The sequence below is a fragment of the Pavona decussata genome, unplaced genomic scaffold (genome assembly GCF_977016875.1).
Source record: "Pavona decussata unplaced genomic scaffold, jaPavDecu1.1 SCAFFOLD_92, whole genome shotgun sequence".
NCBI lineage: Eukaryota > Metazoa > Cnidaria > Anthozoa > Scleractinia > Agariciidae > Pavona > Pavona decussata.
In genome coordinates, this window is record NW_028145509.1 from 3,277,020 (window position 1) to 3,298,814 (window position 21,795).

Genomic DNA, 21,795 nt, shown 5'->3' on the forward strand with positions numbered 1-21,795 from the left:
TTGTCTTGACATGCTGATAACAATTCAGTTGTAAAAAGTGGGATCACAGAGCTCATTGGGCCAGCAACTAATTGAATTTAGTGATTACCAACACATTAGATTTAGTGATAGCAAATTGACTTAACCGACTGCCCATCCAATTTATTAAGCAAATTTTGAAACATATGGACGACCATGCCAGTCACCTTAAATAAATGCAGCACAACCAAAACAACAACAAAATTATTACTTAGGGACAAGCGCAAACACAGGCTGTTTTCTCCAGGAGACATACAACACTGACAAAATCCACACCGTCAACATCACAAAGGACTTTCCACACAGTTAAGTATTTGCTCAATTTATTTTCTCACAAACCATTTTCAATAGCTAAATGCAGATGACATACTGTTTTACTCTTCTTGTTTTCTTTAACTTAAAAGTGCTTGGCTTGGCTATTTCCTGTTTAAAACCCAATTGATTGAAATTTAGCTTGGTCTGTTTAAAGTTATTTTAAATATTCTTTCAAGAATGACACAGTTATAAAATAATTTACATCTTTCAATGACCAATCACGAATGAACAGTCACTGCAGTTTACAATGTAGTTTCATTTTAAAAGTGATACCAGGGGTAAATCTTGTGTTAGACTCTGCGCTGTAATGATCTGAAAGACAGCAAAAATACCATGCATCAAAACATAGCAACCAGAACACTTTTCTCAAGCAATGCCCACTCAAGACCAAGGAAAAGACTGACGAAACATAATTACCAAGATATATTTAACAATAATTATTCCATGCATTTGCATTGGATGTGAGAGTGCTAAGTTGACAATAATAATTTCATATCCAGCAAGCATGAGGGAATAAAATTTTTTGTTAAACAGCAGTCACGTTTGTGATATGCTGTAAATAATACCCAATGTTTTACATATTTTTCTTTTTGTCTTTTTCCGTATCAATGTTCTCGTGTTGGTCACCCACCCCAGTTCTCCAGGTGTCACTTGTCAAAATGTGGCGATCTGGTGATCATGAGTTCAAGTCCCCATCAAGGAAGATAATTTTCCTTTTTTTTTTTTTTCCAAAGCTAAGCTCTCCAAAGAATCCAAACAAATAAAAAAAATTGAAAACAACTTTTCCAAAACCTTCAAAAAATTAAGGCAATTTTGACAGATTGCGAACACACTGACAGTCAAAGCTCACTATCCAATAACATGATCGTGAAATGATGTACAAGTACATGTACATAAACAGACTTCAAATTTTATTATTTTGGTGAGAAAAGAGCCTTGTTGAAAGGCTCAAGCTGATCAAGATTGTCATCCAAGTTAGGAGAGATTTTGCGTAAAATGGAAGGAGAAAATACAATAGAGAAATGTCTGAGGGTGTTTCAAGTTCATTCACTATTTCTCTTGGATGGTACAAAGTTGCTTGGCTATTATGGTTCACACCAGAAGGCAATGACAAAATAGCTAAATTGATTGGGTCAATTTAAATCATATTTGTGGGGCTTAGGTGCCTGAGCAAGTTGCTCTTGGACTTAAGATGTGGGGCTAGGATCCCACTTAAGGGCTGAAGGAAGATTTCTCTTATTATTTTGGGACTGCTTCATAAGCCTTTGTCTTTCTTGTTTTATTAAGAACATCCAAGTCCAGTAAGATCTTGCTAATTTTATGTTTCAGGAAAGAGAAGAAGACAGTTTAATGGCTGCTATTTGTCAGGTATAGTATAATTGACAATTATTCCACGAGCACGCATTGGATATGAGATGATTGATAGTGCCAAGTTGGCTACAATCATCTCATGTCCAACAAGAGTGAGTAAAATAATTATTTTATTAAAAAAATGATCAAGAAATATTGCTTGATCTTGTCTGTTTTGCATTACAAGAACAACCAGAAGGCAATTTATTGGTCGCTTTTTATTGGGCATGGTAAAATGGCTCATTATACCATGGCTGCTAAGCCAATCAAAACCCTGGAATTGCATTACGCAATGGTCCAGCTTTATTTATAGGTGATATCCCATGAGCACTAAAAACTCTGGAAAAAATTATTGCATTATCCACTGATTCAGTTTTTAACAATATTGTATAGTTCAGGGATAATCATTGGCTTTTCCCACTAAAATAAAATCTTCAATCATTGTCGTGATTTTACAGCCAAAGTCTGTGAAATTGTTGCACAAAATCTCACTCATTCCAGTATATGTTTATTGTATCTCAGAATAAAGGTTCAGTCGAAAAGTATGGTAAGTGGTTCTTGGTTAGCTGAGATAGGAGGAGGTACAGGGAGGAATTTATTTTACATGCTTTTGTAATAATTGATGTGTTGGTGTTGTAGCAAGTCCTTGGGCTTATAATCAGTGTTTTTCTTTATGCAAAGGAAGAAAGATGGTGATGCGGTGCGTTGTTTACGGCTGCAGCAACACGAAAGACGTTAAAAAGTGGAACAGAGAATCCCGCGAAAGTGGCGTTCTTGTATTGACGTCACAGGTCCACTATCCCTAGTCTCCCGCCTTGCGCGGTTTTGTACACACCCGCAATTGAAATTTCACGTCTTTGACTGCCTCAAACGAGAGGAAAAAAAATCGATAGCTAATTTATTTTTTCGATTTTCATACGAGAACAACAAGAAGATTCGATCAAGCAAATAAAAAAAATCTGTCATATACACTTTAACTTCGGACTCCAAAATATGTGCATTTTAATTGAAGGAGGAGCAAGACCCATGGAAGTCAGGAAAGTGCCCACATTTGCTGAAAGTTTACAGCCCATCGAGCAACTAATAGAATGGCCGAGGGAGTGATATTTTTGTTTATTATAACTGAAATCGTTCATTGCACATGCACGATTAACGAAAACATTTCAAGCACTAGCCACTGACTATTGACTAGTACAGTCATAAAAGAAATTCAAAACCGAAAAAAAAAAGAAAGATTCCCCTGGTACAGCAGTACCAGGTGAACAAACAATTTCACCCGAATACTATCTTGTTAAAAAACATCAAGATATTGTTGCAGGGATATGGGCTTATATGCTATTTAAAGGTTTTCAAAACTTCTGGTCTCTTCGAGTGGAGATCAGATGCAATATTCTATAAGTTGGGCTAATTTGTTCCCAGCTTATGCAATTAAAAGTAAGAATTAAGCTTATTATAATGCTTAACCTTTTGGTAAGCAAGTAAGTTGTAGTATATTATATATTGTAAGAGTAATGAGTTGCTCAGGCATTCTTGGGTACAAATATGACGCCAATTCACACGAATAAAAAATATCTAGGAATGAGCTTTAAACCGAAGACAGGTGCACTTCAAAGGTACACGTAGTATACTCAAATCAGGATAAAATGGCAGGGCTCGGAAAAAATGGAGAAATCCAAATAAGATCAAGACTTCATTCTTATGAAAGTAAAGTTACGAGAGAATATGAACTCCAAAAACCCTGTCTTCTGTAGTTTAACCAAAACTGACCAGTTATACTTACTAGTTATATCGAACCACAGTGATATCCTTCTTGTAGTCGTTGATTTCCTCCTCGATTTTCACAGGGTGGCTCGTGTCCGTGAAATAATCACCTTGTTTTATCCAAGAGTGCTCGTTCGCTTTCCAACCCATGTTCAATACGGCCGAAACACTGTAACTTCCACGAGGGCTGGGCTTCTTGCAGTTTATGGTGTAGTTGAGGTTCTGTGCTTTGTTGTAATTCGACAAGTCAACCCAAGTTTCTCCAAGCACCACAGAGGAGGCATCCATGATACTCACGTCTTCAAACTTCACCTTCAAATGCGAGTTTGATGGCAAACTCTTCGGAGCGCCGCCATCGAAGATCAGTTCTCCATGCACAATCATGAAGTTAGTCTTGTTCTCGTTGAGTCTGCTTAACTCGTCTTTCGGCGGAATTATTCCGTCGTTGCGTAGTTCGTTCGGTTTCACGACTTTATCGCGCGGTTGTTCACAATCGAAGAAGAGACAGCGATGGTGCTTAGCGCCGAGGGTAATAAAAATAAAAATGCCGATCAAAAGAAGCAGTATTGCCACTAGAAATGGGATCAGCCAAAGCGGCAAACGGGTTTTCGGGGCCTTGTAGTCGATCTCCTTGTACTTATGCATGAGGACGTCTTGATCGTCGCCGTTTTCCAACAAGACTCTGACAAAATAAAGCCAGCTAGGTATAAGTGAGAAGTAACCTGCGACATGCGTCATAACAGAAATTCCGCATGCATACATTACCGCAAAAGGCAGCCAATCAGCGTCACACATAGCCATACGCAGCAGGGAGGAGGGGGAAGGGGATTGTCACACAACGAATAATAATAATAATAATAATAACAAAAAATAATAATAATAATTTTTTTTAATAATATAATAATACTTTATTAGTAGAAAAACAAACAACTACAGAAAGGTGATTAAATAACGATATCGAAAAAGAAAATGCTTCATAATTCTGCAGTTCATGCTAAGAATATCCATACAAAAACTTTTTCAGACGTTGATCGACGTTGATAAAAATAATAATAATAATAATAATAATAATAATAATAATAATACTAATAATAATAACAACAACAACAACTTAATTGCTGTGTCAACATAATATAGCAGATTCCCAATAAGTAAGGATGCATAAAGCCTATATCATAAAAACTACTAGAAAATAAACATATTCAATCACAAAAGAAATTCTAAGAACTGCACAGTACGCAATTTTCAGTTATTGGAAGAAATATGGGCAGCTTGATTTTAAGCAAGATATTTTAGATTTTTCTTTTTAACAATTATGTTGATCCCACTATATGCAGACTTACAGCTTCCCATATCCATTCATGTAAGATTATAGACAGACTTTAATTATTTAATTTAGTGAGAGATCCTTTTGAAATTAGATTACTGGTATACTATATTAACCCTATTTTATTATAGCAGAAGCATATGGGGTTATATGCTTCTGATTATAGGCAATACCATGTACTCATATATATAGAAATGTACTGAATAAACTGTCAGTTGTTGTTGTTGTTGTAAACAACACTTAATTCTCCCAGCTGTCATATATAGTGGGGAGAAGTGAAGCCTGTGAGCACGTTGTTAGGTCCTAGTCTCACAGCTTGCTTTAATGCTTGTCTATAATCTTTTCACAGCTGACAAAACAGAGAGCTTGCTTGTAGGTTAGAAGAGGCATATTGCATAACGACCCTGATGATGGCTGTGTAGGAAACAGTCAAACTACACATATTAAAAATAGGTTGTCATGGTAGGGGGAAGCATTGCGTGACAACCCTGAGACCTCTTCGCAACATCAAACTCTATTTTCACATACAGTAGGTTATATCTTGCATGCATGCATTTTAATACATTAAAACTTTGTTCTTTTCATGTAACGGATCTTTAGCATGATCATATGTGAAAATATGATTGACACTTATAGGTGTGAATATTCTTGCTGCCCATATTGCTGCGAGACTGACTGTCTGTCTGACAGCTGGGAGACTTTATAACTTATACAGGAGCAGAGACGGGTTTGATGATTTTGAGGCAGTCATGATTTTTCAGAGGTAGGTTTTAGGAGAGGGGAAAGCAGAACAAGGTACATAGGGGGGGGGGGGGGGCATAAAAAAGTTCCTGACATGAAGTGTTTGCTGTATTTCAATCAAAGCTACTCAAATATTTAACATAGAACCTTTTCTCTGACACGAAGATATTTCATGATCATTGAGCAACGGGAGAAAATACGTATTAGGCTCAATTTCCGCCACTCCCTTGGGTCCTGCTTGGGCTCATTTCCCGAACAGTGGTTAGTAATTGAGGCTATGGGAGATTAAGTGATCAATTGTCCAATGAAGAACGATTTATAAATCAGGCTTTAGCAATTTGCCCAAAAAACACAGGCCAATGTTTTCAAGTTATAATCCATAAAATTACACCATCCAAGCCATCCACGGCAAAAGATAACAAATACTAGCTTATGTGTACTTGAGGAGGTTTTAAAGTTAAACAGGGACTGGTGGGGGGAGTGGGGGTCCATTGTATTTTACCATGGTTTATGCAGGATATCTCATGAGGGGGAGATCGGCAAACAAATTCACTTAGAACAACAGGGGGCCTTTTCGTAACTAGGTTTCTGTCGGCACATCTCTGAAAATCAAACGCTAGCAAATGACCCACATACAAACCTCACAACAAAAGTTAAAACCCAGTATGAACATAAGTTTCAATTCCCTCATTTTAAACATGGTGAAACTGTTCAAAACATTTAGAACTGAGGCAAAATTAGAAGGATTTGTATGGGGTCATCGGGGAATAACAGAGCTAATATCTCACCCCTGAATTGCAATAAGATGCTAATTTATGGCAAGCACATAGGCAATTTTTATCATGCCCTTTCTGAATATACACTGTACAAACAAATACCATAATTTCTAATTTCTAAAATTCAATATTTGTGACATCACACTTTAGGATTCTATGACCCGCCTTTAACAAAAAATTTCAAAAAGTATCCACCTTCTAACTGCACACACACTTTCCAAGTGAGTGTATACAATATGCGAGCCAGTAAGGCATGCAAGGCAGACCTGCGAGGCATGAACAACCCCAACATAAACTGCTAACCGTTAAGCTAACCAGGGAGCTATTTAAGCTACCCTGAGTGCTATTTAGGCTAACCGGAGTGTTTTTAAGGCTAACCTGAATGCCTCACACATCTGCCTCGCATGCCTCGCTGGCTCGCAGATTGTGCATCCCCTTCCAAGTGCTGATGGCTTACAACAAAGAAATTTAATTGCTGCTGGGGTTGCCAACTCAACTCGCTCCCTCCTCTGACAGATTAATGTCAAACTATCCAAGTTTGCCCAAATTAAATTGCCCCAACTTCAGTTTTAATCTCCCTTGGAAATTTTTGGGGATCTGATAAAGGCAAATAATGAAAACACCATGACAGCTCACAGAAAGAGCTGAGGGTTGTTCAATACACATCACTTGTTAAGGTATTGAAAATGACTGACAGAATCAAGAGAATCATGTGCTGATGTTACATACATACATACATAATTTATTCAAGATGCAAACCTAAGTTACAAAGAAAAAGACATCTTGAAAGGGAAGTATAAGGAGGTTAATATATCCCTATGTTAATACTCCCCAACATAAAACATGCAGAAAGTATTTAATAAATAAAATATCAAGAATTAAGAATTCAGATAATTTTTAGAATAATAATGGTAAAACTAATCAATTAAGCATCAAGGTACAGTTTTAGTTTGGCTCTGAACGACTGAAAGCTACCAGCTTCAACTATGTCTTTAGGTAGGTCATTTCCTCAGCTTAATTATCCCAATGAAAAAAGAATGTTTCTAACAGAATGTTTATTCCTTGTTGTACCCCAAAAGCAAATGTATGGCAAATAAAGATTAGACTTGCCTCCACACAGCTGCTTTAGGATAACACTTGCAAAAAGATCACACCCAGTAACAAAAACACCAGACAAAATATAAGTCTGCAGTTTTGCTTGTAAGCAATCTTTTTTAAAATTAAATCAAGCACTCAGAAATATGTATTTTGTATTTGTCATAGCAAAGTCAGCATGATCCTATACTATGACTCTTACAGTACGACGCGCCTTACCGTGGCCACCCAACAAACTTGTCTTACAAGTTAGCCAATCAGGATATCTTCCTCCTTGTTCATAAAATACAAAATGACATGTTTCAATAATTCATTGTTGCATCACTTGCCTGTTGGACTTTGCAAGGAGGCGTGACCGTTAATCAAATTTGCATATCCTGATTGGCTAACTTGTAAAAACAGTTTGTTGGGTGGTTACGGTAAGGCGCCTCGCACTGTAATTATTTCCTTTGGTTAACTCAGCATGCTTGACCATCAAACATTTATAAATCAATAATAAAACAAAGATGCCAATGCTGCTCACTACAATTGTGTAATTAATTGCCAACTACCAGCCCAGACGCTCCCAACATTTAATCCAGGAGGATACCAATTTCAGTTGCTTCTAACTGGTCACAGAACAATAACCATCCAAGGACTAGATTACGTAAGTGACCATGGTTTGTTTTGCCATACTGTATTCAGAATGGGAATCAAAAGGTGTCTGATAATATGTGTATACAAATTTTATGTTGGTTTATTTAATACCTAAAAAATGATAAAAGACTGTCTGGCAGAGCTTTATAATATTAATTCCTAAAATTAATGTATAGAATGTTAAGGAGAATTCAGGTATTCAGCATTGCATACCAACATATGCAAAATCTAGACCATGGATGCTTATATAAACCTAAAATATTATTACAACGATAAGTTTACAAAACTAATGTAAACTGAGGTAATTATCCTTCACCATGCAGCTAAGTTTCAGTTTATCCAGCTTGATGTCAAATTTAAACTTAAAGTACTTTTGTAATTCAAAAAATTTAAAAAATACACACTCCACAATAGTTCCAATGATCAGATTTGACTGTCCTTTTTTCCTGTCTATTCAGATTTAAGATAACAGACAGGTGTAATTGTTATACTATGTCGAGTGAGTGGACAGTTCCACGTTTTAGACATCATAGCATCAAGCCAGCAAGCCAAATTAGACCCCTTTTGACTGAATGCAATGATTGCTCCAATATTGTCTCCATGACGATGTGAGTCAACAAGCATTGCTGACTGATCAGAGTTCACCATTATAAGGAATGCACGTCCATTTGAAACTATCACGCTAAATGATTTTGAAGTATTATTCTGGGCCTCCTGCATCAGCCATTTACCCAAACTGTCACGTGGGTTTTGACTAGGTAGATAATCAATTTGCTGTCTGAGTGATTGCACCCCACATTCTTTTCCTGCTGATAAAAATGCCTCATGGACAGTGACATTTATAGCCTCACCCTTATATTGGGGATCATGAAGTTTATTGCCTTGGATCATTGCCTCCTTTAAGGATTCCATTAAGGGCTTTGAAACACAATCACTTGTTGGCCAGAGCAGATTTTTTTCAATGCAGAGCTTTCCCATGTAAAGAGCAATGAACACACAAGCATTACTCCCTACCCTACCCTCGATGTCTGATTGTGATTCAGCCAAAGTCCACTCCATGACATCTTTACAATAGGGTGAAGCACATCCTTTAATTTCTGCCTGTGAAGACCCTTCAAGTAGTGACTGAGTTGAGGATGGCTGACCATTTCCTGAATTACCTGACAGCAAATTCGGAACTGTGCTCTCTCCTTCTTCAAGTGAATTTGTTGGATGAACTGCTGATAGATGTGCGGGTGCCAAGTCTGGACGGTCACTAGATTCACACAATTCAGTTCCTTAGAGACAAGTACAGTAAAATAATTATTACAATTTACATGTATATAAAAGCAGAGCTTTATTTTGCTAGGTAGGGCAAAGCCAGATCAAGAACAAGACACAAGAATGTGCAAAATTATGTTCCCCCCCCCCCCCCACAAAAAAAAAATTGTTCTTAATGACATTGGGATTAAAGGGTTAATCCAGCATGCAGTGCTTGATTACAAAATTACCTTAGTTAACAGTTTTGGACCTTTCTTACAAAACATTTCCCGTAACAAATCATGCAAAATATCCCAGTTTCAGATGTGCAATAAAACTTATACCCCTCAAAAAAGAATGAACGACATGAACGGTAACAATCTTGCCATTGTCTTGTCAGTCATGCCACAACAGGGCCACAGTTCCAGTATCAGGGTCTGCAAAGGAGGATCTACAACACATACACGTAGTTTCTAAAGAAATTATGGTAAAACAAAAACAACAACCAAGTTGATAATAATAATAATAATAATAATAATAATAATAATAATAATAATAATAAATAATATATAATAATAATAATAATAATAATAATAATAATAATAATAAGTTTCTGTGCTAAACGAAAAAACATATTAAAATTCATGTGGCCCTAACAAGAAAAACAACATCACTGTGACAAAACACATGGTCGCGCCTGGCAGTCTAGTACAAAAACTTCAAACACTGAAATGGTAAAGCTTATTTCACAGTCAGATCCTGTTGTTGTATAAATCTAAACAAAAGAGCTGTACTGTCAGGGACTGAACCAGCCCCAGGTAAACCTAAGGCTAAAATATCTAACACAGCATATACCCGCTAAAAAGAATCAAGAAGAGGACAAATAAACAAGCAAAAACCACAGGACTCATTACACAGCTTTGTAAAGACGTGGACCTATTAGACTCTCATATCTAATGATAAACAAACATCCTTCAATCATACTCAAACAGAGTGCATATTATAAACATGAAAATATCAAGCGAAAAGATCCCATGTATTTACGATAACATTTTGTTTGTTACTTGCTCAAAATTCAACCAACCATTTTGCTTTTCACTGCTGTCAATCACTGCAGCGGACCTCTAAGAAAACAATAACGTTTGGTTCAACAGGGTCAAAAGGTCATGTTCATGTGCTGTGACTTGCGGATTTTAATCTTATTCAAATGTTGGTTTCTATATTATTTTTGTGGTCAGCCAGTTGTCGCCATAATTACGATTGACAGCAGTAAAACACGCAAATGGTTAGTTGCATTTAAATTTCAGAGTCCATATCATTGTTGAAAGGCATATGAATTGGGGTACTGAACTTTAACTTGTTGATTAACTTTTTATCAGTATACTAAAACATGTTCTATTCTGCAAGTCTATCATTGGATCGATTTTTGCCTTGACATGAAATATTGCTCCAAATATGCTCTACTTTGGCACAGATATACATGGAAAATGTGTCTGCAACAACATCCAGTAATTTCCTCTTTCATCCACCCATTTAAATATTATTTCCACCCTCACAAATGATGTAAACATTGTGTGTAAAACTAAAAAATTAAATCCAGGAGAAGTGAATCAATAATTATTGCAATCAATGTCAGAAATCAACCAATACAATCGCCAACTACTGTTCATTGAAATTAGTCACCAATGACAATCAAACTCAGACCAAAACTCTTAATTATCAATAATTATTTTTATTGACTGGCAAAAATCAAAACAGTTATTTTGATAATCCACCTTGTAATGAATTAATTGATAGTTTGCAGTCATTACTTGACACATCCAGTTCTTTTCCAAGAACTGAAATTTTGTTCCTCGCACCATGTTGTTGCTTAATACATGTGAACTATTTGGGTTGCCAAGCAGGTAACCGAAATCTTGCAGGTGTTTTCAGCGTATCTGTTCCTTTTTATGTCCAAGTGGCAGCTTCTGTTAAAGTTTTATGACATTGAAAAGGGCTTTCAGTTTTGCTTAAGTTGATATTTTGGCTTTATCCAATTTGAATATAGAAAGCACTGCGGTACTTAGTGGTTGTCACTATGCTTATGCAAATTTTCCGATTTCATGTTTGCTTTGGTGAGTCTATTTGATCGCTCACACTATAACCTGAATGAAATTCGTTGCATTTAGTTTTAGTTTCCTATATTTAGTTTAGCCTTTCTCTCATGGCATTGAAGTTACTTGAAGGTATTCACATTTCAGGGGTTTCATTTAGGAAGCCGGCAACCGGCAATTTCTGCCGCATACTTTCTATATCAGCGCCGCCTACTTTATATTGCCACTCTATTTCCCAATTCTGACCTATTTTTTCCCGAAATGTCAAGTGAAGTCAATTGCCAATAATCAGCTTGTCTCATTTTCATCTATTGGAAGATTGTACAAAACACGCCAAACATTTAAACAATGTTAAGAACAAGGGGATAGACGGTTATCGTTATTTAATGTTCGACACGTTAAATCTGTTAAATGGAGATCATGAACAAGTGATTTGTAAGAATCTGCCTTATCTATTGTACTCAATAGGCCTTATCACGGTTTTCAACGCCATTTTGATGAGTAGGCAAACACGCTTGAAATAACAGTGTTTGTAAGGAAATCCAATGTCAAATAATTTTCATATAACATTGCTTCTGAAAAATTCATGAATTGGAAACTTTTGGTACTGAGAAAAGGATTTTAAGAAAAAAAATTTGAGGGATGTAGCTGTGCCAGAAAGCGTCCAGTCGTGTTTTGAACTTTCCATACATTTGTCTGTATTTTTTTCCTGCAAACTACATGTATTTTTAGTAGCAGTTCACGGCTGGTTAAATCGCTATAGAGACAAATGTCAAACAGTCAAAATGGCGTCGAAAACCGTAATAAGGCCTATTTGGTTCCCAGAATGCTGGAAATAGCATTTCCATGCTTCCAGGTCTCAAAAATTTTTTGCACCCCACAAGAAGAAGAGCCCTTATGACTCCAAATTTGTCACAGCCAGCTAACTCTACAACAACCATCTACCTACTTCAAATTTTATTGAAACCCCTGACATTTTGAAACCGGAGATAGAAATGCATCAAGCATTGTCTTAAAGTATGCAAATTTTCAGTGTTTATATGTACATCCTGATCCGAAATTATGAGATTTATCACACCATGAAATTTACTACTTTCTCTTTCTTCTTTCTCTCACGGCACTTCCTTGGAGTTTTAAGATTAGTTCCTGTAAAGATTTTTATGTTTGCTGAAACGAGCAGTTCCATTTGTCAAAGTCAAACTTTTAAAAAATGTCTGTCCTGAAAAGGAAATTTGTCCCTTAGTTACTTTCTAGCACAATTTGTGCCTTGCATTAAAATTTTGTTGTTTTTTTTTTATCCCATATTAATGGGATAAATGATTTATGACTGATTAAATTGGGGTTAAATTAATATAAAATTTACATGTACCACCAATCAAGCGGGTGAATTTTGCCCCCAACTGCTATATATAACTCATTCCTTGCCCATGTAAAATTCATTAGTTAAAAACTACATGCTACAAACTCAAATCATAAAATGTATGATGTAAAAAAAAAAACAGACAAATTGAGACACTGATGTTATCAGTGCAACAGTAATCAGTACCAAAGAATCATCCATTATCTGTTTTTACCAGCAGTCTATAATAATCAAGCTCACACCTTTTTCTTCATCAATTTTCATTGATTAGTATTGAAAACCAGTATCAACTAAAGATCATAGTTAATAAAAGGCAATGGTTATGAAGCTTGACAAATCCCTTTGTTATATGTTTTTGTTAGCGTTTTTGGCTTTGACCACGCACAAACTACAATAGATTTTGAAATGTACTGGAGCAGCTGACCAATAGAAACGTTCCTGTTACATGTAAGATATTCGACTGTGGTGTGAACATTAAAACAAAGGATTGTGCACGGTCGCGGCCCTTCCAACTTAAACTTCAGGACCATTGTTTTCATGGCAAAGTTTCATAACCAGTCCCTCAATTAACTATGTAAAGATCAACCAAAGATTGATGTTGATTGTTATTGATTATAGGTCTATTCATTCACTACCCCTGGCATAACTACTATTAAGTTTTGACAGAAACTCATCCTACCTGCACATTTTTCACAATCAGAGAGTTCTCTTAACACATCTTTGTTCTTTGGTTCCTTTGCAAGTGCCTCTTTTAAATCTCTAACAGCCTCAGAATAACTCCCAATCATTTTGAATCCCAGAGCTCTTCTGTACAATGCCTTTACATGTACATGCGCTGGTTCCAATGTTAGTGCCATTGTGCAAACAGATACTGCATGTCGTGGTAGATTTAACTTGAGATAACAATGGCCCAAGTTAGATAAAATTACAGCATCCTTTGTGGATAGGGTCAGGCACTCTTCATAAACTTCAACAGCCTCTTTGTATCTTCCATTTTTAACGAAGCTGTTTGCCTTCTCTTTTTTATTTATGGCTACCTCCTGCCTCTTAGGAAAGGACCTTCCAACATTAGGAAATTTAACACCTCCATCCATACTCGCAACATTGCAACAATTAAAGACATCGCCATCACAAATACGTCTTAAGTGCTTCCTCAGGCCATCTACTGCCATTCTAAAAACCATTTGCTGCTTTGGTTCATAAATGGCAAAGGGGGTGCAATAAACAGATGGGAACTGATCATAAACATACCGACACTTGTCAAAAATAAAAACATCAGAGAACATCTGCCTCTCCTTTGCAGTGTATCTGAGGCGTAACAGCTTTTCCATGACTGGAAATGATGGGTACGCCATTTGGCCATAAAGAAGCCCAGCTACCATGCATGTTGTGGCTTCTGAAGTTGCTACATCACAAAATCTAGGAATCTTGCACTTCCCATGTTCATCACGATCAAGGAACTTGTAAAGATGTCCAAGACAACGGCAGAAGTCCTTATTAGCAAATTGTAATATATATGACTGAGAACAAAATAGCAAGGGGGTCAAAAGCAGCTGTGGAATTTCTTCCTTTCGCAAAAGAGATTGTGTTTTCCAGTCTGGGAAAATTTCCCAAACCCAAGCTTTACAGAGGGAATTTGGTTTCTCTGCTGCCCGCATCAAAGTGGACCCAATCCTTTGTAAATAGAATTCATTGGCCTCAGTTTTGCACAACCCCTCCAGTGATGATTCTGATTTTGGCAGTTCAAGAGATTTGATATCTCTGGTTGTGCAGTTCTCATTTTGTGGTGTTAAATATGACTTCGCTTTCTTAAGGAAATCAGCCCTGCTTTGAAAGATTTGATCCCACAGTGATTTCTGGCCTGTCGACGACAACATTCTTTGAGCTGGAATAAATAAATACGCTGAATCAATTACTTGATACGTGACATAATCACTGTAATTTTCTTCGTCTGTCCGGTTACTGAGAAATACAGCATTTTCTTCGGGGAAATTGTCATCACGACATGTGTTGCACAGCCTGTACTTCAAATAGTTTTCTGCTAAATGCTTAATTTCATCTTTTTCTTTCCATTCAGCCTTTGGTTTAGCTTCTTTCCCTTCAGCCTCTGGTTTAGCTTCTTTCCCTTCAGCCTCTGGTTTAGCTTCTTTCCCTTCAGCCGCTGGTTTCGCTTCTTCCCCTTCAGCCTCTGTTGCCGGCTGCTTTGGTGGAAAAGAAAAGTTGGTGATCAAAGCACCAGGTGAAGTTAGTTTGTTGTGGAGAAAGACGTAACCAATCACCTTCAACGTCTCCTGCCGTACTGCTGGAAGAGTACCGCATGCATCAAAGTAGATGATGTCAAACTGTCCTTCAAAATCTTTCAGAAAGGTTTGTATAGCACCCTTGAACAGTCTGACATTTCTCAAGTCTGAACGGCTGATATTATCCCAAGCTTTTTGCAATGTATCGGATTTTTTCTCGATTGCCCAAACGTTCTGACAGAGCACGCCATTTTCAATCAGTACCTCGAGATCATTTATAGGATTATCACCACCGAGATAACACACACGCAGATCTGATGGCTTCCTTGTTTGTATCTGGCTGTCATGGAAAAGTTCCCACTGCTTAATTTCTTTCTCTATTTCATCCCTTTCTCCTTCTGTGAAGAATTCCTTAGCCTCTCCACTTTCTTTAAGTTGCTCCCAAACACGATCGACATGATCTCGTTTCACACAAGCGGATGTGCTTCTCTCTGTTGTGAGGCATCTTACGGCGTGTTTAATGAGCCTAGATCGACAGCTTTTCTTTTCGTCTTGGTCGTATTGTGATGAAGGAGAAGAATCCCCCATCAAAAAACAGTACGCGCCTGTAGAAAAAAACTGACTACAACAAATGACCAGATACAAACAGCGGGCAAGCGGGCGAAGTAAGCTGGCGCGTCAATCACTAATCAATCCCACAACGCCACAGCACACGATAAGGAGCGACGCCTGGGGACGAGGCAGTAAGTTTGCAGAATGGCCAATCTCGTTCCCAGAGCCCTCGAGATTGCAGAATGGCATGTGGCATCTCATGTGGCATGACCTGCGGCATAGCATAATACTGCCATTTTCATGATGGCGTCATTTTACTACAACTACCAGAATTCATTTCGTTTTCCTTTTCAAATTCAAATTTTGTAATTCCAGTGGACAGCAAAGAACAATAGCTCTAATTAGCATGAGAAAACAAAAACCAGAAGGATTCTGGTAGTTGTAGTAAGATGACGCCATACTGAAAATGTCCTATTATGCGAAATACGATACTTGCAGAAAGACTTAAGGTCCCCTTCCTCAAAATGTCCTATTATGCGATATACGATACTTGCAGAAAGACTTAAGGCCCCCTTCCTCAACCGTGGGTCATTGGCCATGACTACAATGAAATTCCCATGAAGTTTGCTTACTTGCAAACTCGGGACACGGATGCAGGTCCATCGACGCAATATTAACTTGATCCTCGTTAGGTCGGATCACATTATCTCCTGGTTGGATCCTCCCTTCCAGAATATTCTGAAACTCTACAACCTTGTTTATGTTGTAGTTAAAGAAGCCACGAGTATATATATCAACCAGGCGGAAGAACATCTCTGGCAGATAGTCTTGGAGGATAATGGTGCCTTCTTGCCCTGTGGTGCTGTCAGGCGCCGAACCTTTCTCTGTTTGTCTCACAGCGCGTTCACACGTATTGATAAAACAGCTCTTGCCTGATCCAGTTGGTCCGAACACACCAATCCTCAGCTTGGTTGCATCATCGATTGCCAGGCCCCTGAAGCTATCAAGTCTGGTCTTATTGCCAAATTTATAGTCGAACAATTCAGCTCGGCGAAGACACAGTTCCTTCTCCAGCTGCAAACGTTTTACTTCCTCTTCTCGTCTCCTTGCTTCTTCTTCCGCTATTTCTCTCACCCGTTTCTCCCGATATTGCGCCTTTCTTCGCTCTTCTTCTTCTTGTTTTTCCATTGCTATACGCAGTTTTTCTGCCTTCTCTCTTAGTTTCCGTTCATTCTCCAGCCGTCTCACTTCTTTCCGCTGTGCTTCCTCCCTCTCTCTTGCCCTGTTTTCCACATACCTGTGACTGCGAACCTCCACATTCTTGGATTTTTCGGCCTGAAAGAGAAACACTTTCTCTTTTTCTAATTCTCTCCAAATAAACAAGATTAGAACTAATGCATGGAAAAATGCTTTGTGTAAGAACTCCAGCAATCCCCGGCACAAAGTCATCCCTTGGGGCCTGGGTTTGGGGTGGTGTTCGTGGTGAGGACTGTGTGACGTGACAAGCCAAAGAACCTCTGCGCATGCGTAGGAGACTAAAGGGCTGGCGTAAACTAGTAATGACATGACGTGACATGCAGAAAGTCAACAGCGTCCAACAAGAAAAGGCTGGGACCATGCACCTTACTCATTTTTAACAAAAGCTACATTTCGTAAACTAACAAATGTTCCAATGAACTCGTTTCCTGTTCTAGTAAAGCCTGACTGGTTTGCCCGATGTCTTTCTAATACCGTCTTCACAACCGCGGGGCTATATATATGTATGTGCGGCAGCAAAGGGAATGGGTTTTTTTTAGCCCTTTTAGTCTGAAATAGGGTATAGATATTAAAACAGACAGCAAGAAATATTCCTACTAAATTCCCACATAGGGAACATAATCATAAGAACAAAACCCCCAAATACTGCAGAAATAATTTTTATTTTTAAAGTACTTAATGCTGTAATGAAAGAAAAAATTCAGGGCTCTATACCATCAAAAAACTGCAGGAAAATTCTATGGGAACTCTGAAATCTCGCTGGGATCTTCAAAACTGACATTTAAAATTCAAAACGCCGATCATGCGTCACGTAGTTGTTGGCTATGCCGGCACCAGCCAAGCGTACAATCATCTAATTTATCTAATACAGTGAACCCACTATTTTGCGATCGTCGACCTAACGATATTCCCGATTTAACGATCAACATTCTGTGTCCCGGCAAACTTTATTTTCAAAGCGGGAGTTCGTTTACAACGATATCCCGATTTAACGATATGATTTTGCTGTCCCCTTGCCATATCGTAGTCCCCTTGCCATATCGTAAAATCGAGGTTCCACTTTTTTTTTTGTTTGGAGCAAGATTGAAAAGGAACAACAAGTTATTTTAAAGTGTAAATGGATTTCATAAAAAGTGAACTACAAGCACAGCTCTACATTTGACAAGTTTTAAATTCCCCGGACAGGGGTAAATTACCGGTCAAGAATCGAACAAATGGCAACATATTCGATCAGAACGTAGAAGAAATTTTAAAAGACTTACTCCCATATTTCAGCCTAAACTTAACCGACTTTGTCCTTTTCAGGGCAAAAAAAGACTGCTTTGCAATCTGAAGGAGAATATAATAGGAAATTTCCCTTGCAGCCTAGGACCTTATGTTTTCTCAGAATTTTGATCATGTCCTTTCATGTTGCTGTCAGTTTGTTTCCGAATTCGATTCCAACAGACAACCCATCGCTAGTCACAGTATCAAAGCTTCGATCACTGTCACGTTTTTGTGGTAACTATTTTCTACTTCATCTTTCAGGTGAGTTCTTTTAAAAATGTGCCTCATATTGATGGGCGCTTTTTAATTTTATGTTTCTTTTTCAGTCCTTTTGAAGTTGCGTGACTTTTGCGTAAACTTTCTGTCTTTCTGGGAAAATTACGTAATGTTGATTGGTTAAATTTAACACCAATATTATATGATTCGAGGAAAACAGAAAGTGTGCGGAATTTGTTATTTTTCCGCAACATCTCAAGCTAAGAAAGGTTGAAATGAGTTGCGCAGGAAACAACGGATGTCACAAAGGATGTCAAAGCAGCGAATTCACATTTTCAACTGCGATCGAACTTGTAAGCTCGATGCCGTCGGTTAAAACACATTACTAGAAGCAGTACATATCCTTTAAGTCAGACGTAATTTCGATGTTTCTCGTGAAGTATTCCGACTGTTAAATTGTGGTCAAAATTGTAACTTTACTGTGGAAATCATGCGAAAATCGTTTCGAAAACTCAACTCTACCAGCTAAACACTTGTTTTCTTTTGCAAGAATATTCCTCTGAGACAAAACGGAGCTTGTTGGAATTTAATTGAATTGCAAATTTATGCTAAACTGCCTTGCTCACTTCGTTAAATGTTAACGAAAGAAAAAAGGGCAAATTAAGTCGCTCTGCGCACTTGGTTTTCCAGCTTTGAAATCGCTCCTTCTGTATCGTTGCCGCGTTAATTCCATGATGTTTTTCTTGCTGTTAAAAGCCATGTAGAAAAAAAAACCGGACGACGAAACCTTCAACAGATTATGAAGAAGGCCTTGTCAAGTAAACACGTGGACACTGAAGCTCGAAAACTTTCCAACGGAACCTCGTACTTTGTAAGGTATTTTGACATATATTTACTTTATCTTTTTTTCAAACAGTTCAATGAAGTTTGTGAACCATATTTACTGCGCTCTAATAGTTAAAGAAGTGTTGGTCCTATCTAAGCCTCCAGTTTGTCGCCATTTTAAAAGTGCCGCTGGTGAATGTTTAACTGTAAATTATGTCGAAGGAAACTGTGAACACCGTTGCACAGCAACTGACAGACAGTACCACGAGAAATTTATTCAGTAGCTTTCATTTGAATGGTCAACTCATCCGTGTAATGTGGTTAAATAAATAATTTACTTACTACTACACACTTTCGGATTTCTTCCAAAGACTCATAAGTTATAAACACCTTGTACAGCATAATAAACAGACCCACAGGAAAGTAATGCACAGTAGTTTTCATTTGAATGGTCACACTTAATTAAGGAATTCATCCGCAGACTCAAATGTTAGTACCACCTTGCACAGTATAATAAACTGAACCAAACAAAAATACGGCCAGACTTTTTTTATTTTTCAGAAAGATGTCAGTAATCATATACCTGAGAATTTTCCATGATGGGCTCTATTTGTTTTTCCACGTTTAGTCAATCATTCTGTCCTTTTATTCACATAGACTAAGTCAATAGAGCCTTCTAGATCTCCTGCCTGGATCAAATACATAGTCTAAGGAGTTATTAACTCTATGCAGCAAATAGAAGGAAAATAAAGTACTCACTTAAATATAGGGCTCGCGAGGGAGGGAGACACGCGAGGGGAAAAAGGAGCGCGATCCTTTCTCCCTCGCGTGTCTCCGACCCTCGCGCTCCCCGCTTTTTTATCACCCTATATATTTTTCATGCGCATGCCACGCAAGCTAGTATACACTTAGACAGGTTACCCAGCATGTCTTAATATATATTCTCATCTATCTTCAGGCATTTATGTCGAGCATGCTTGGAATGATTGAAAGGTAACAGAGACTGGCGCCAACTATCATCGTCAACAGGACGTTTTCTAAAAGAGGTAAGATTGCATAAAGTCGTTCAGATCATTATTTTAATTTAAGATTCTAGTTTTTTTTAGGTATTTTGCTAGTCTTAGTTTTCTAAGTTATTTTTAGGGTAAACTTTTTTAAAGCGCCACGGGCAAATAATGGATGTGTGCGCTATATAAATGAACTATTATTATTATTGTTATTATTATTATTATTATTATTATTATTATTATTATTATTATTATTATTATTATTATTATTATTATTATTATTATTATTATTATTGCAGACCTGGGAATCTTTAGTCTTGTTAACATCATCCTTATTCCTCGCGAAGCGAGGGCCGAAGGCCCGAGCGTAGCGAGGTTAATAAATTTGTCGGGCCGAGCCGGCCCGAGTGGAGCTCAGCCGCGCGAATTCGAGCGAAAAATATATTTATATATGTTGTTATATGTTTATATCTTTGAAGGTGTCCGCACAATGACGTCAGACTGTCTGGCGTTGTCTGGAGCAAAATTTGCATACACCGAAAAACATATGCGTGCATGATCAAATTTCAACTGCAATGTTCATCAATATTCACTGGATACAGAACTATCTCTCCAGAATCTTTTCCCTTTCTTTTAGAAATCTTTTTTTGTGAAATAGTGCATTAAAGAAATTACACGCTTTGTGGCCGCGGTAAATAATTTTCCGTGGGAAATAAATTCATCGAACACGACAGCGCTGCACGCCCGTTGTACATTACGTCGCGACAGAAATAGATTTTCAACCGCAAACTAGCCCGTGGAACTACGAAAACACTATGCTCATAAAAAAAAAAATCTTATGCGCCTTTTAATCTCCTCGTTTGATGCTACAATACGTGTAAAGAGGGCTTTCCACCCAGCCCCAGCTTCGCGAGGTTTTGCGAGTCACGTATTTCTAGTAGAAACTAATTGGTACATAGTCGAACGTTATGGGTTGAACATTTCAAATATGTCTATTTTATTGAATAACTTTTCAGTTTACAATAGCCTTTTTCACGGTTAATGTTTCTCATTTGCATTACAAATTACCGTAAAGTTCCGATAGTAACGACCCTTCGAAAGTAACGTTAAAACTTTGTGGCTTATGATAAATCCCGAAAATAGCGAGCCCCCGAAAGTAACGACCCCCCCGAAAGTAGCGAGTCCCCAAAAAGTAAGCGAGACCATGCAAGTTTTTTTTTAATTACTTTATATAAATACAGAATGCCTCCATTGTTTTCCAATCCATAGTTAAATTTTTAATGTACAATACTAATATCTTCGTGCATGGACAAATTGATCACGATAAGGCACTTTACAACAAGGGAAAGCCTTAAGCCATCATACGTCCTTGACATCAGTTCACTGATGGCTTAAAGTGAAAACTACACTGGTAGAATTTCGTGTTAATTTACAACAGGAACGTTTCTTCAAATTGAAACTGAAAACTCTCTATATAATACAGTGTAAAACCCATTGGTGTGTCATGGACTAAAAGCACTGAGTTTATCTTTCCTCCCCTGAGTCAGAGAAGAATATTCTATTTTACATCGGCTGATTCATTCATGCGGTAGTCCGGTAGACCATCGATGTTTATTTCACTGTCCCTGCTATCAGAAATGGGTAGTGGTCTTAATTCTGTGTGTTGTTTGAGCTCTGCACGAATCATATAATTTTTCATTTCGGAGAAAAGAGCTATAGCG

The 21,795-nt window shown here is 37.7% G+C and overlaps 2 protein-coding genes and 1 pseudogene across 4 annotated transcripts; all 3 read right to left on the reverse strand.

Moving 5' to 3' along the window:
• Positions 1-324: 324 nt before the first annotated feature.
• LOC146473896 (uncharacterized) lies at positions 325-4,165 on the reverse strand. Its single transcript, XM_085117935.1, has 2 exons — positions 3,464-4,165; positions 325-645 (listed from the first exon to the last, which is right to left on the reverse strand). Coding segments are annotated over exons 1-2 (627 nt in total). The 5' UTR covers positions 4,090-4,165; the 3' UTR covers positions 325-644.
• A 2,849-nt stretch (positions 4,166-7,014) lies between these two features.
• LOC146473897 (uncharacterized) lies at positions 7,015-15,617 on the reverse strand. 3 transcript variants are annotated; one of them, XM_085117938.1, is made up of 4 exons: positions 14,898-15,617; positions 14,823-14,843; positions 13,391-14,777; positions 7,015-9,296 (listed from the first exon to the last, which is right to left on the reverse strand). In XM_085117938.1, the coding sequence occupies exons 1-4, from the start codon at positions 15,537-15,539 to the stop codon at positions 8,470-8,472; spliced, it is 2,877 nt and encodes a 958-aa protein (XP_084974064.1). In that variant the 5' UTR covers positions 15,540-15,617; the 3' UTR covers positions 7,015-8,469. The 3 variants fall into 3 exon arrangements, with proteins under 3 accessions (XP_084974064.1, XP_084974063.1, XP_084974062.1); XM_085117937.1 differs by having other exon boundaries at positions 13,391-14,843; XM_085117936.1 differs by having other exon boundaries at positions 13,391-15,617.
• Positions 15,618-15,629: 12 nt separating this feature from the next.
• Positions 15,630-17,069, reverse strand: LOC146473898 (uncharacterized; annotated as a pseudogene).
• Between the last annotated feature and the right edge of the window lie 4,726 nt (positions 17,070-21,795).

Excerpts from the sequence above, each read along its gene's own strand:
- LOC146473896 (XM_085117935.1), bottom strand. The coding sequence starts at position 4,089 with ATGCATAAGTACAAGGAGATCGACTACAAGGCCCCGAAAACCCGTTTG.
- LOC146473897 (XM_085117936.1), bottom strand. The coding sequence starts at position 15,539 with ATGGGGGATTCTTCTCCTTCATCACAATACGACCAAGACGAAAAGAAA. Across the intron at positions 9,297-13,390 it reads TGATTGTGAAAAATGTGCAG|GAACTGAATTGTGTGAATCT; the intron begins GTAGGATGAGTT and ends CTTGTCTCTAAG.